General features: G+C 42.5%; 1 protein-coding gene across 5 annotated transcripts in view; it reads right to left on the bottom strand.

Annotated features, from left to right (window-relative positions):
• Positions 1–2,019, bottom strand: part of SNX7 (sorting nexin 7) — a 112,382-nt gene extending 110,363 nt beyond the window's left edge. For 2 of the 5 annotated variants that reach the window (XR_014145006.1, XM_081818847.1), the window contains exon 1: positions 1,809–2,019. Coding sequence is in view for 2 of the 5 variants with exons in the window: in XM_081818847.1 (XP_081674973.1) it covers positions 1,809–1,988 (180 nt within the window). In the remaining 3 variants the exon portion in view is untranslated. The other 3 variants (XM_081818846.1, XM_081818849.1, XM_081818848.1) reach the window with 3 other exon arrangements.
• Between the last annotated feature and the right edge of the window lie 10,793 nt (positions 2,020–12,812).

Here is a 12,812-nt window from a genome sequence, read left to right as displayed (position 1 = left end):
TCCAACACATGTAGTTATAAAGCACTAACAGGTAGTGTGGATCCAGGTGTGTGGAGCTGAAGCTTACATCCTTTTTAAAAAGAATCCAAACTTAACAAAACAAAATTAGATAGAAAAACAAATGTCAATTTAGAATGGGAAAAGAAATCTCAACAACTCTTCTCCGGAGACTTGGAGATCTAGATTCCTTTCTTCTGAGATAGCTTTAGGCAATTTACCAGAAATGCTAACTTAGAAATGCTTCTGGTTGCAATCTGTCATTCCCTGCCCACCTAGAACATCTAGAATTCCCAGTAACTCTCAACATTTCCAGAGGCCTAAGCACATAAACATCTGAAGCTTCAATTTCATTAGCTTCATCTTAGATCTGCCTCTGACAACAGGGGCTAATTAAAACAATGATTCTTAAGAGGGGACTGGGACACTTAGAATCTGGGGAAAGAGAAAGCACGGGACTAGGTTAAAACAATCCTGGCTGATACACAACGGCCACTCCCAACCAACACTCTCCCTCCCCCAGGCTGGAAGTTTCACAATGCAGAGCCCTACACTAATATGCAAAGACTAATAGTATCTTAGAAGGCAATGTGAGGGATAGGCCAATTGTCCTCGATCTGAAAAAGTATGTGTGGAATATAAAACAGCAGTGTTAATTTTTTACAAGCGAACATAAAATAATTCCATTGTTTTACAATTTAAACACATTGAAAGGTCAAATCACTTTCTCAAGAGCACAAAACTGTTACTCTGTCTGAACATCTGGAATCCGATTGTGCCTACCATTCCATTTAATCCCAAAGGGAGAAAGGAGCTTTCATATTCCTCTTTGGGGTCAGAGTATGCTTGTTCAGTTTGTAACTTCAGTTCGCTCTCCCAGAGTATAGCAGTGCTTAGGAAGGTCGCTTTCCCTAACGCCTCAAGGTAACAGCTAACTACCGCACAGGCTTATTAATTAATACAGCAGCAACGTTAAGAAACTGGGTTGACATTTTAACAGCCCTGCAAGAAAGGTATTTTTCTTTTCCAAAAAGAAATTACAACCAGCGGTGTACAGGGACCACAAGTCTACCACTAACCTGAGTCCATTTCTCTCCAACTCTACTGCAAGTTAGGAGGGCCCTTTCGTCCTGATTTTCCCCGGGGAAAGGAAAAACGAAAGCGGCTGGCGGTGGGTTGGGAAGCGGTAGCTCACTGAAAAATCCTCAACTCCGCAGCGGAGGAGCTTCCTGTTGGACACACAGGACCCGTTTGCTCCTCAAGAGGGGACTCCCTTGCCACCTAGTCTCGCGGGCTTGCGGCTCACCTCCGGTGTCAGTCAGCCCAGTCTTAAACCCACAGTCAGTACCACTAAATCAGGAATAATTTCTCTCGACTAGGGTGATCTCTCTCCCAGAGTTCTGGGCTGGCTGCGCCCGAAAAGAAGCGGCCAGGGCGGGGGCACTCTCGGGCCACCGCCTCCCGGGTTCGGAAACTGTCCGGAGGAGGCGTCCGCGTCAGACAAGAACCGAGAAAGAGAAAAAAGGGGGGAAAAAATCACAACTTTGCCGACTCCACAAAGCGACGGCCGTGCCGAATGGAGGGTCAAAGTGCAGAGGAGGGCGCGGTTGCGGTTCGCGGCCCGGCCGGGACACAGCCCGGGGTGCGGCGAGCCGCCTGGCGGGGTTGGGCGGCCGGGGAGACCCCACCCACCTCCAGCTCGGAGCCTCCGCCGGGGCCGGGCGAGCGCACTGGGGGCGGCCGCTGCGCCACGGTGCCAACTCCTGGAGTTGACTTGGAACTTTCTCGGGACGCGCCGCCGCCGCCCTCACCTTACTGAACACCTCCAGGTCGTCCTCGTCCTCATCCAGATCCAGCACCTCGGCCTGCAGCAGGGCAGAGGAGCCGCTGCTGCCCAGGAGGGGGGCGTCGACCCCCGGGCTCTCCCCCGTGGCGCCCCCAGCCGGGAGGCCGGAGGAGCGCGCCTGAGATGCCAGGCGCTCGCCCTCCATCCCGGCAGTGCGCGCCCGGCCCGCCGCCGCTGCCAGCCCGGCTCCCCCGAGCGTGCCCATTGGCTCCCGCGCATCCTGCACCTCCCGGGCCGGCCCCGCTCCAGCCCCTCGCCCGCTGCGCAGACGCGGAACTGCCGGGGCCAGCGCCGGGCCGGCTCGTCCCCACCTGGCCTGGGGCCTGCCGGAGACGCGGGAGTGGGGCTCGCGGGCCCTGGCTAGGGTGGGGAAAGGGCCGCTGTCGGCTGGAGGAAAGCCGAGCACGCGAAGGTACGAGGAGGGCGTCCCCGCAATGCCCTGGCTCGGGGACTGCCGAGCGTGGGTTTCCGCGGCGGCGGGGGGTCTGGGCATAAGCGACAGAGCGAACCGTCAACTTCGGGGGATCCACAACGAGGCTGGAAGGCAGCCGACCCATCCTGCCGAGAGAAAAAGCCAGTACTGTATTTCCTGTATTTTAAATGGTTGTCTTTCTTCTTGGTTGTGGTTTTGGAGTCCGTCTTTTACTAAGGCTAATGCAAAAATAAAAGACCTGAAAAGCTCCCTCTGTTTTTGTAATTGATTTTTGACCCAGTGACCGGACTGTGTGGTCATCTCACTGTCAAGCCAGGGAAGTTGGATTTAAAAACTCTTTTCAGCCACTTTAAAATGTGCCTTTACTTCTGGAAGTCTTCCTGAAGTTAATGAGCAGGAACATTTCTAAGAGCCGAGGACAAAGAGCAGGACTGGACCTCGCCACCAAGAAATAATCTTCAATCTTTGCGCTGCCAATGCCAAGCTACAATTAGTTGTCACTGCTTAATATTAAAAAAAAAAAATCTAAGTTCCAAAAAAAGGAAAATTGAACACAAATTGATATATTTGGGGACTATCTTCATGTTTTATTATTTAACTCCCCTCAGTCCCAGCCAGCTCTTTTCTCCATCGGCCCTGGAAAGAATGTCTAATAAGTTTGCACATAGGCAGGGAGGAGGCTACCTCAGAGACTTGACTCCCTGCAAAATATTTAACCCAATGTTCAGAGTTCTTAACTTAATGAAATTGAAAGATAGATAGATAGATATAAAATATTGGGGAAATAGAGCATTTCTCTACTTCTGATTAGAGGACATGGCCGTAATAATATGTTCCCTCTTAACCATTCAGATGTACCTCCCATTGCTTTCGGTTCACATATGCTCTTCCTAAGTCAGGCTGGTCAGCTGCCCTGTGAATATACAGTCTTCTTCCTACACTTTTTGGTTCCTGTATCCAGAATACCATCTCCTGATCATCCTTCAGGAATTATCTATAGTCCCATCTCTTTCTGGAAGACTTTCCAAGTCAACACCTCCTGTTCCCAATTTAGCATTTAATTTTATGCCATCTTATAGATTGTATTTATTTCATGTAAATGCCTTATATTTCTTAGCAAACTTTAACATTTAAAGGTTAGTGTTCACATTATTTATTAATAAGCCACAGTGTCAGATATACTCACTTAAAAAGGCTCTGTGCTAATGTCTAAAAGGAATACAAGTTATTAAAAGTCTATTTTTTTTTCCCTCTCTAAGCTCATTCTGGCTAGTGAGAGATTCAAGGGTTTCTAACTGCAACCTGAACCAGGAAATTCTTAAGGATACCGTGACTCACACAGTTGCCAGAAAGCATAGAGACAGGCTCAGAAAATGGGCAGAACAAACCGGGACTACGTAGCTTGGATCACAGCCAAAACCATGCCACAGAGCTAATGTGCAGACCTTGCAGCCGCCATTGCTGAACCCAGGATGCCGCTGACACTGATGTCACTGGACTCAGGGTGCTGTCACCAAGGGCCACATCACAGCAGCCTCTGAGAAGTACCTCTATTAGTGCCACAAAAATGCCCCACAGTCCTCTTTCTCGGTGTTAGTAATTCTAGTTGCAAAACCCTGGAGGAAAGATCTACTTGACCCACCTGGCCAAATCCCACAGAGGTTTCTAAGGCAAAGAATTTTCTAAACATAGAAAGGCCATATTGATGCTGGTCAGAAGATTAAAAAAGAAAAAATCCCTACCACTAGAATTCACTCCTTTGACTGCCTAAGATTAATATCATGTTTCTTCACATACTGTCTCCCCCTGACCTCCATTCCTGCTGTATAGTTCAGCTATGGCTCAAGCACTTGAGAATATAGTACTTAGCTCCCCAAAGGAAGAAAACCCAAACCTATTCATTACTGGGGCAGCTCCAAGTCTAACATGTCCATTCCTCCTGCAGTTCTACAATCCTGTTGATATTTTGCAACTTATGGACTAAATTTTTGAATTTAATTACCAAAATGCCAGGCCTGCTTATTCAATGGCATGAAAAATCCTAAACTGCCACATAACAGCCTAAGCTTACCATTAAGTGGGATCATCAGTGGGTTCTTTAATGGAAGAATTCTTATTTGGATACCAAAGCCTATAAACCAGCATGGCTCAAAATTTTAAGTACAGGTGTAATATTAAGAGGAGGCCTACCCAGTCTTGTCCCTTGGTTTCTGGGCTCTTTTTCTGATTATAGGAGAAATAGTATCATATATTAAATTTTGTTTCTGAGAACATACAACTTGTCAAAAACCTTCCTCTCTCTCACCCTTTCCAGTTGGGATCTCCTGAGACCATAACTGAGTCTTTAATGTTACATTCAGCCATCCATAAAGTTAGCTGTTTCTGGTAATGGGGTTCATGATACGACAGGTCACCTCTTGGGTATTGCCCAATGGCTTTGTTTCTTTTGCTGGAAGATGATTTAATTGATTAGAAAAAAAAATGTTATGTGTAAAATCTGATGGGAAAGCAACCAGTCGGTGAGTTCATGGATGATCATGTTGGGAGAAACTGAGCAGGAAAAGCAAACCCAATATATCTTTGCCATTAAGGACAAATCATGGCATCCTCCAGATGGGTATTAGGGGTGGACCAGAAGTAGCTGCTGCTGTGGCGAGATGAACACTTAGCCGTGGAAGAAGCCAGTTGTCCTTTAGTGTGTGGGAAATCCATGCTGTTAAGCTGGTGCATAGCATACATCATTCCCACCATCATGGCCATAGAAAAAGCATAGGAGTGCCTGGCAAAGGAATAGTATTAGCATCCACAGAACAAGAATTCTTATCAAACATACTATTTGATCATGTAAATTCATCAAATGGAGTTTTGGGAAAACATTGCCATGGGCTACAAATAGGCTTTTATTCTGGGACCATTCCAAGAGGCTACATACATTTTCTCAAACCTCCTTGACTTCTGGATCCCACCTTGTTCCTTCTAAGTCCCACCCAACAACCCTTCAGCCCGTGTCCTTGGAGCAATATAGAATCTTCATCCCAGCCTCTCTCCTTTAAAGCCTAGTGGACATTGTTATATACCATGGGGAGGATTTCTCTATTCCATCGTCCTTTTTCACAGCAGTACACCGATTCCAGAATATGATAAAGAACCATCTGCAACCCAGATCTGAAATTTTTACCCCTTAGTTAACTGTTCAAATGGAGTTCCCTGTGAGATCCTAACAGTATGCCTGTTGGTAGCAAGAGCCAAATGCTCATGCAATGTATGCTTTTAGGACTATTTTTATATATACCATTTCCACATGAGTATGGTTGGCTGAGGGCTTATCTAATTTTATGGTTTTTTGTTAGTATATTGTTAATAATTATTTTGTTAATAATTTCATGATGAGCTGCTCAGGTCACATAGTCACATGATGTCCCACGCTTAGGTATTTAGTATTTGTCAAAACCCCATAGCAAGCCAAGGGCTGGTTTCCTAAATGAAAAAAGAGGACATGTTTTGCCTTAAAACTTGATGTTTTTTATTCTCTTTCAGAACCTGTCACAGATTCCAGAGAGCATCCTGTTTCTACAGGCTCATCAATAATATTGTCAATAGTAGCTAATTGGTACCTCCTTTGAGTCTGACAATGTTATTAGTACATTATGTATGTTTACTCATTTAATTCTCAAAAACACCTTATGAGAGGTGCTATTATTAACATCCCCATTTTATAGATGAGGAAACTGATGAACAGAGAGGTTTAGTAACTTATCCAAGATAAGTAGTAAGTGGCAAATAATCTACAGCTCACTGAAAGACAGTGTTATGTATGTTGCCTTAAAAAAATAAAAAAGAGGAATTATAAGGATATTTTGGGATTCTTGGTTCTTGAGAGAATGAGACTAAACATTTCAGCTGACGCTCTGCGTGCCCCCAGGGTGGGGTGATAGGATTGGCCTCTATAATCTAAAAGTTTGAATTAAAGAATAATGGAAGTGAAAATTTGTAAAATATGCACTCAATAACAAAACTTTTCTCCATCAGCCTGGGCTCTGTGTGAGAAAGATATCTACTCCCCCCCCAAATCCTAACCATAGTTCAGGAAGTCACACTTCAAAAAATTCCAAGTGTCCCTGGGTTAATGATATATACCTGGAACCTCTGGCACAACCAAACACAAAATCTCTCTTCAAAACACTTCTGACAGAGTTTCTACAGATAAAACTCTACTGTAGATGAGATCAGTGTTAATCCATGAGATTAAAAATGTTCAAGGAAACCACCTACCATGTACCAGAATCACTATATAAAGCTATTAAAAGGATTAGAGCCTAGAGAACTTTAAGCAGTACACAAAAATATAAATTATTTAATAAATAAAAAGAATGAAAATAACTACAAGATGCTATAAAAATAGCTAAGAATTGAGAAATGAAAAATACAGTTATTGTGCTGATGGTTAATTTTTTGCCTCTTCACTCCATATCAACTCCTGTTGCCTGCTCCAGAATGATGGTGCTGGGCCTTGTCAATATTTCTGTTTTGCCACCTGGCATGATGTCAAGCCTTGTCAGTAGAGGGCCTGGAGGAGCACTGGAGGAGGAAGGATGTTCCTCTTCCTGTTTCTGGTATGCTATCTTATCAGTGTCCTGTGGAGAGCTATTTTTCCTCCTTTGTTCAGCCCCTACATAGTTTCTCTAGTGTAAGTTTCCTTCAGGGCACAGCTTTGATGGTGTTTTACCCACTACCAAACTCATACGACTGTGGTGGCATAGTCTAGAGACCCAGACATTGTGAGCCTGCCCCCAGCCTAGGTTGCCACAACCCATACCCTCTCCTCAGTCCCAGGCATGGACAGACACCCAGGGGCACTGGAGGTCTGCCATCCCCTGACCTTTGTCCTGCACCCGGCCCAGAGCTGACCCGGTCTGAACTGAACATGGAAGTGCACTAGACTCCTGAAGAGGGGGACCTCTTAAGCTCCTGACTCCAACAGTGTCCAGCAGCCTCTCTTGGTGCCTAACAAGTTCTAAGGCTTAGCACTTCCCAGAGGGTAGATTTCCAGCAGGTTCCACTAATGAAGCACTTTGCTGACTTCGCCATTCAGGAAGCCAGTGTGGTACTCTTTCCACTGATATCTGGACCTTAGCCCTAACAGTGGAGGACCATTTTCTTGGTACTTATCTCAACCCTAGGGGTAGTGGTCACATCTTTCTCTGCTATTGTTACTTTAGAATTCTTTGAAACACTCCTTACTCCAATCCCTTTCTAATAAAGCTTTATATTAAACTTTCCCTTTTTAAATGATGGTGGGGTCCCATCTCCTGACGGGACCTTGAACAATATAGAATTTGTACTAGGAATGGTCCTAGGACATAGACCTACAAAAATGGCATTCTGGGAATCTCTGTACAATGAGGTGACCGAGGAAAAAATAACCCTGAGCCTGATCTACAGATGAATCTTCGTGATATGCTAGGAGCTAGTAGCCCCTCAAAGTAGCAGCTGCAGCACCATAGCCCCACTCAAGGGTGAAGCTGAAGAACAGTGGTGAAGGAAAATCCTCCTAGTGGCCAAAACTTCAGGTATGAAATGTGGTCAACTACTACATCTGGAGTGAGAAATGTCCAGAAATGTAGGTCTGTATTAATTCATAAGTAGTTGTAAATGGTTTGGTCAGATGGTTAAAGACTTGGAAAGAATATTGGAAAACTGATGAAAAGGGAGCTTAGGGAAGAAAGATGTCAATGGACTTTCCGTAGGGGCACAGGCTGTGACAATACTAGTGAATGTGAAATGTCTACTAAAAGACCTCTACTGCAGAGGAGGTTCTTAACGATCAGGGGGAAAAGCTATAGACTCTAGGAATGTCAATCATCCATTCTCCCTAACCATCACATTCCTTACTTAATGGGCCTGTGAACTTAAGTAGCAATGGTGGCAGGAATGGAATCTATGCATGAGTTTGATAACATGGACATCCCTTTACCAAAGCTGACCTGACTAGTGTTGCTGACCTGACTAGTGACTAATCTGCCAACAGCACAAACCAACATTGAATCCTCAATATGGCACCATTTTGGGGATATGTGACAGCAAGCCAGTCATTGGTGGCAAGCTGATTACACTGGATATATGCCTTCATGGAGTAGGTAGAGATTCATCCTCATTGAAACAGAAATTCTAGATGAGTTTTCCTTTCCTGCCATTGTTTTTGCCAACATCACCACTGATGAGTTCACAGAGTATCTTATTCACCATTGTGGCATTCCATATAGCATTCCATCTGATCAAAATGAAAAAATTCATTTCACAGCAAAGGAAATCATAAGCTCATGTACATGGAATCAACTATTCTTACCATATACCCAATAACCTATATGCTTTCCATTCCATCTCTTCTGGCCCAAAAATGACTCATGTCTCTTTTGTTCACAACAAATTGGCCAGAACTGGTCATGTGGCTTCATCTAACCCCAAGGAGGTCATGAAGTACAATCATATGTTCAATAGGCAGAGGGTCAAAAATACTTGATGAATAGCACAAATGACAGTTACAACCTATGTGTGGTTAATTCTAGGTAATTAACATGAGGCAAAAACAAGGTGATGGAAAGCAATAACCCAAGTCTGTGATTAATACCCATTTATTCTGTAAGTGTACAGTTCTTTAAAGAGAATTCCTTACTGGCTTAAAAAATTCAAGCAAGTATTTTAAATTATTAGCTTCAATTTTCTCATCTAAAAAGTGGGGATAATTAGTATATACTTCAAAGGCTATGAGGATCAAAGAAACTAATAGATGTGAAATAATTTGTGAAATAAAGACAAGTACAAATCTTAATTGTTTCATTACTATTAATATTATTAATGTAAGCAGTAGCATATGATTGCCATATTTTCTCCATAATTTCATTTAGACACCCAAGTAGTAATGTCTGGGTTGTGTAACATGTAACATGTAATCATGTAACATGATGCTTTGCAGTTTGATTAGAATATATGGGTTTGGGTTTTGTTTTTAAGGTCTCCCTTACTTTTAAGGAACACTGGCAATTCCAAGTCCTCAGTCATTTATTGTGACAAAGAAACAAATAAATGTGTTAGAATAATAAGGCAACATGATTTTAAACATCTTTAACTCATCAAAACCCAAAGGACATGGATTATGCATGTAATTCCATGACCGATAATGGCCTGCTTTTCTGTTGAATGTAAAGCAATGATCCTCCTATCAGGAAAGCTAGGAATTATTTTCATTGAATATAGGAAACAAATTTACTATCTAACATAACTAGAAATACAGAGGTAAGAGGCATAAGAAGGCAGGCATTGTAAGATAATTGTTCAATAATTGTTACCTAATTAATTGGATGAATGAACTGATTTAGAAACAGCTTACTATTGCCAAACTTGTTTTTAAAATGTTGATGTTTTGAGGAGCCTGGGGGCTCAGTCGGTTAAGTGTCTGACTTCAGTTCAGGTCACGATCTCAGGGTCCTAGGACTGAGCCGCATGTGGGGCTCCCTGCTCCATCTCTCTCACCATCTCCCTCTGCATGCCCTCCTCTGTCGCCACTCCTGCTCACTTTCTCTCTCTCTCTCAAAAAACTAAAATCTTTTTTTTATTTTTATTTTTTTATTCTTTTTTTTTTTTTCTATTTGACAGAGAGAAAGAGAATACAAGCAGAGGGAGCGGCAGGCAGAGGGAGAGGGAGAAGCAGGCTCCCTGCTCAGCAAGGAGCCCAATGTGAGGCTTGATCCCAGGACCCCGGGATCATGACCTGAGCCAAAGGCAGACGCTTAACATCTGAGCCACCCAGGTGCCCCTAAAATCTTAAAAATAAATAAATAAAATGTTGATGTTTTAATAAATGTTCGGTTTCTCAGGTCTACCATACTCCTTTTCTATGGACAGACCCATTAGACAGATCATTGGTATCATGGAATTTCATTTAAGTGGTACCTAGTACAATGGGAATTTATCTCCAGTTCATTTTAATTCTAGAAGAAAAGTTCATTTGAAGATATTTGCTTTAAGTTAACTTCAGAAAAAATTTTCCAATAAGTTATATGTCCTTGGTAATTTTTTAAAAGATTTATTTATTTATTTTAGAGAGAGAGAGAGAAAGAGAGTGCAAGAACAAGTGGGGGGAGGGGCAGAAGGAGAGAATCTCAAGCTGACTCCCCACTGTGTACAGAGCCCGAGGCAGGGCTTGATCTCAGGGTCCTGTGATTGTGATCTGAGCTGAAATCAAGAGTCAGACGCTTAACTCACTGAGCCACCCAGGTGCCTCATGTGCTTGGTAATGCTTTTAAATGAAGGAGTTATGGAACATAGAGATGCCGTATCTTAAAAGTGAGACTTAGATATTTTCTTTCTCTTTTTACAAATTAATAGCTTTATTGAGATATAATTCATATACCATATAATGCACCCATTTAAATTATAAAAGTCAATGGTTTTTATATATTCACATATTGGACATTTCCATCACTCCCAAAAAGAAGCCCCTACACCCATTAGCAAGCACTCCCATTTATCCCCAGCCCCCAGCCCATGGCAACTACTAATGTACTTTTTGTCACTATGGATTTGCCTAGTTCTGCACATTTCATATAAGTGGAAGCATATAATAGTATTAAATCTATCCATGAACATGGAGTGTCTTTCCATTTATTTAAGTCTTCTTTAATTTCTTTGAAAATGTTTAATAGTTTTTAGCAGTAAGTTTGCATTTCTCTTATTAAATTTACTTCTAGATATTTTATTCTTTATTATACTACCATAAATGGAATTATGTTCTTAATTTTATTTACAGATTTTTCATTGCTATTGTATAGAATTATGATTGGGTTTTTTACTTAATTTATTTATTTATTTTAATTTTTATTTATTTACTTACTTATTTTGAGAGGGAGAGGGAGAGAGAAAATCTTAAGAAGGCTCCATGCTCAGCACAGAGCCTGATGCTGGACTTGATCGCACAACCCTGAGATCATGACCTGAGCCGAAATCAAGAGTCAGATGCTTAACTGAACCACCCAGGCACCCAAGTTCTTTTTATTTTGATCTGGTGCCTTATAACCTTGCTTAACTTGATTATTCGGTTTAATATTTTTTAGTGAATTCTTCAAGATCTCCAATATGCACAATCAAGTAATCTTCAAATTGTGATAGTTTCACATCTTTGTTTCCAGTATAGTTGCCTTTTATTTCATTTGCTTGCTGTATTAGTCAGGGTTCTCCAGAGGAACAGAACCAATTATATAATGAGTAATTGGCTACACAGTTATGGAAGCTGACAAGCCTTAAGATCTGCTGTCAGCACAGTGGAGTTCCAGAAGAGCCCCTGGTGTAGTTCCAGTCTGAAGATCAACAGGCTCAAGACACAGAAAGAACCAGCATTCCAGTTCAAGTCCAAAAGCAGGAAAAAGCCAGTGTCCCAGCTTGAAGACTGTCAGGCAGGAGTTCCATCTTACTCAACCTTTTTTTTTTTTTTTTTTAAGTCCTTCAACTGATTGGATAAGACCTACTCACATTAGGGAGAGCAATCTGCTTTACTCAGTATACCAATTCAAATGTAATCTCATCCATGGGACGCCTGGGTGGCTCAGTCGGTTAAGCGTCTGCCTTCGGCTCAGGTCATGATCCCGGGGTCCTGGGATCGAGTCCCGCATGGGGCTCCCTGCTCCGCGGGGAGCCTGCTTCTCCCTCTGCCTCTGTCTCTCTCTCTGTCTCTCATGAATAAATAAATAAAATCTTTAAAAAAAAAAATGTAATCTCATCCAGAAACACCCTCACAGAAACATCCAGAATAATGTTAAAGTTAACATCTAGACACGCCATAGCCCAGTCAGCTGGACACATAAAATTAACCATCACAAGTTCACTCCTTGTCAATTTGGCACCCATTCACATCCCTCTCTTTTTTTTTAAGATTTTATTTATTTATTAGAGAGAGAGAGCACACAAGTGGAGGGGAGGGGCAGAGGGAGAGGGAGAAGCATGCTCCCCACTCAGCAGGGCGCCCGATACATGCTCTATCCCAGAACCCTGGGATCATGACCTGAGCTGAAGGCAGACACTTAACTGACTGAGCCACCCAAGTGTCCCCCAATTCACATCTCTTTAAGCCATACTTCATATCCAAATCAAGAAATAACAAGGTCATAATGCCACCCAGCATGATATAACTATCTTGCATACAACCAAAAATGCCCCTGTCCTGGAAGAAGACGTAAAGTTCTTGGGTGATGTTTACTCTTTTCCTTGATATTCCATGACCTAAATACTATGATGCAAAACTAACAATGCTTAACTACTATGACATAAAGTCAATACATCTTATGTTATATGATAAGGGAATAAGAGAGGAAAGAAATGTGCTATGTTGAGCACTGTGAATTGTGCAAGACTGTTGAATCACAGATCTGTACCTCTGAAACAAATAATACATTATATGTTAAAAAAAAAAGAAGAAGATAGCAGGAGGGGAAGAATGAAGTGGGGGAAATTGGAGGGGGAGATGAACCATGAGAGACGATGGAC

This window comes from Leptonychotes weddellii, chromosome 4, assembly GCF_054177405.1.
Source record: "Leptonychotes weddellii isolate Sample4059 chromosome 4, ASM5417740v2, whole genome shotgun sequence".
NCBI classification, from domain to species: domain Eukaryota; kingdom Metazoa; phylum Chordata; class Mammalia; order Carnivora; family Phocidae; genus Leptonychotes; species Leptonychotes weddellii.
This window is presented reverse-complemented; position numbering and strand designations above follow the sequence as displayed.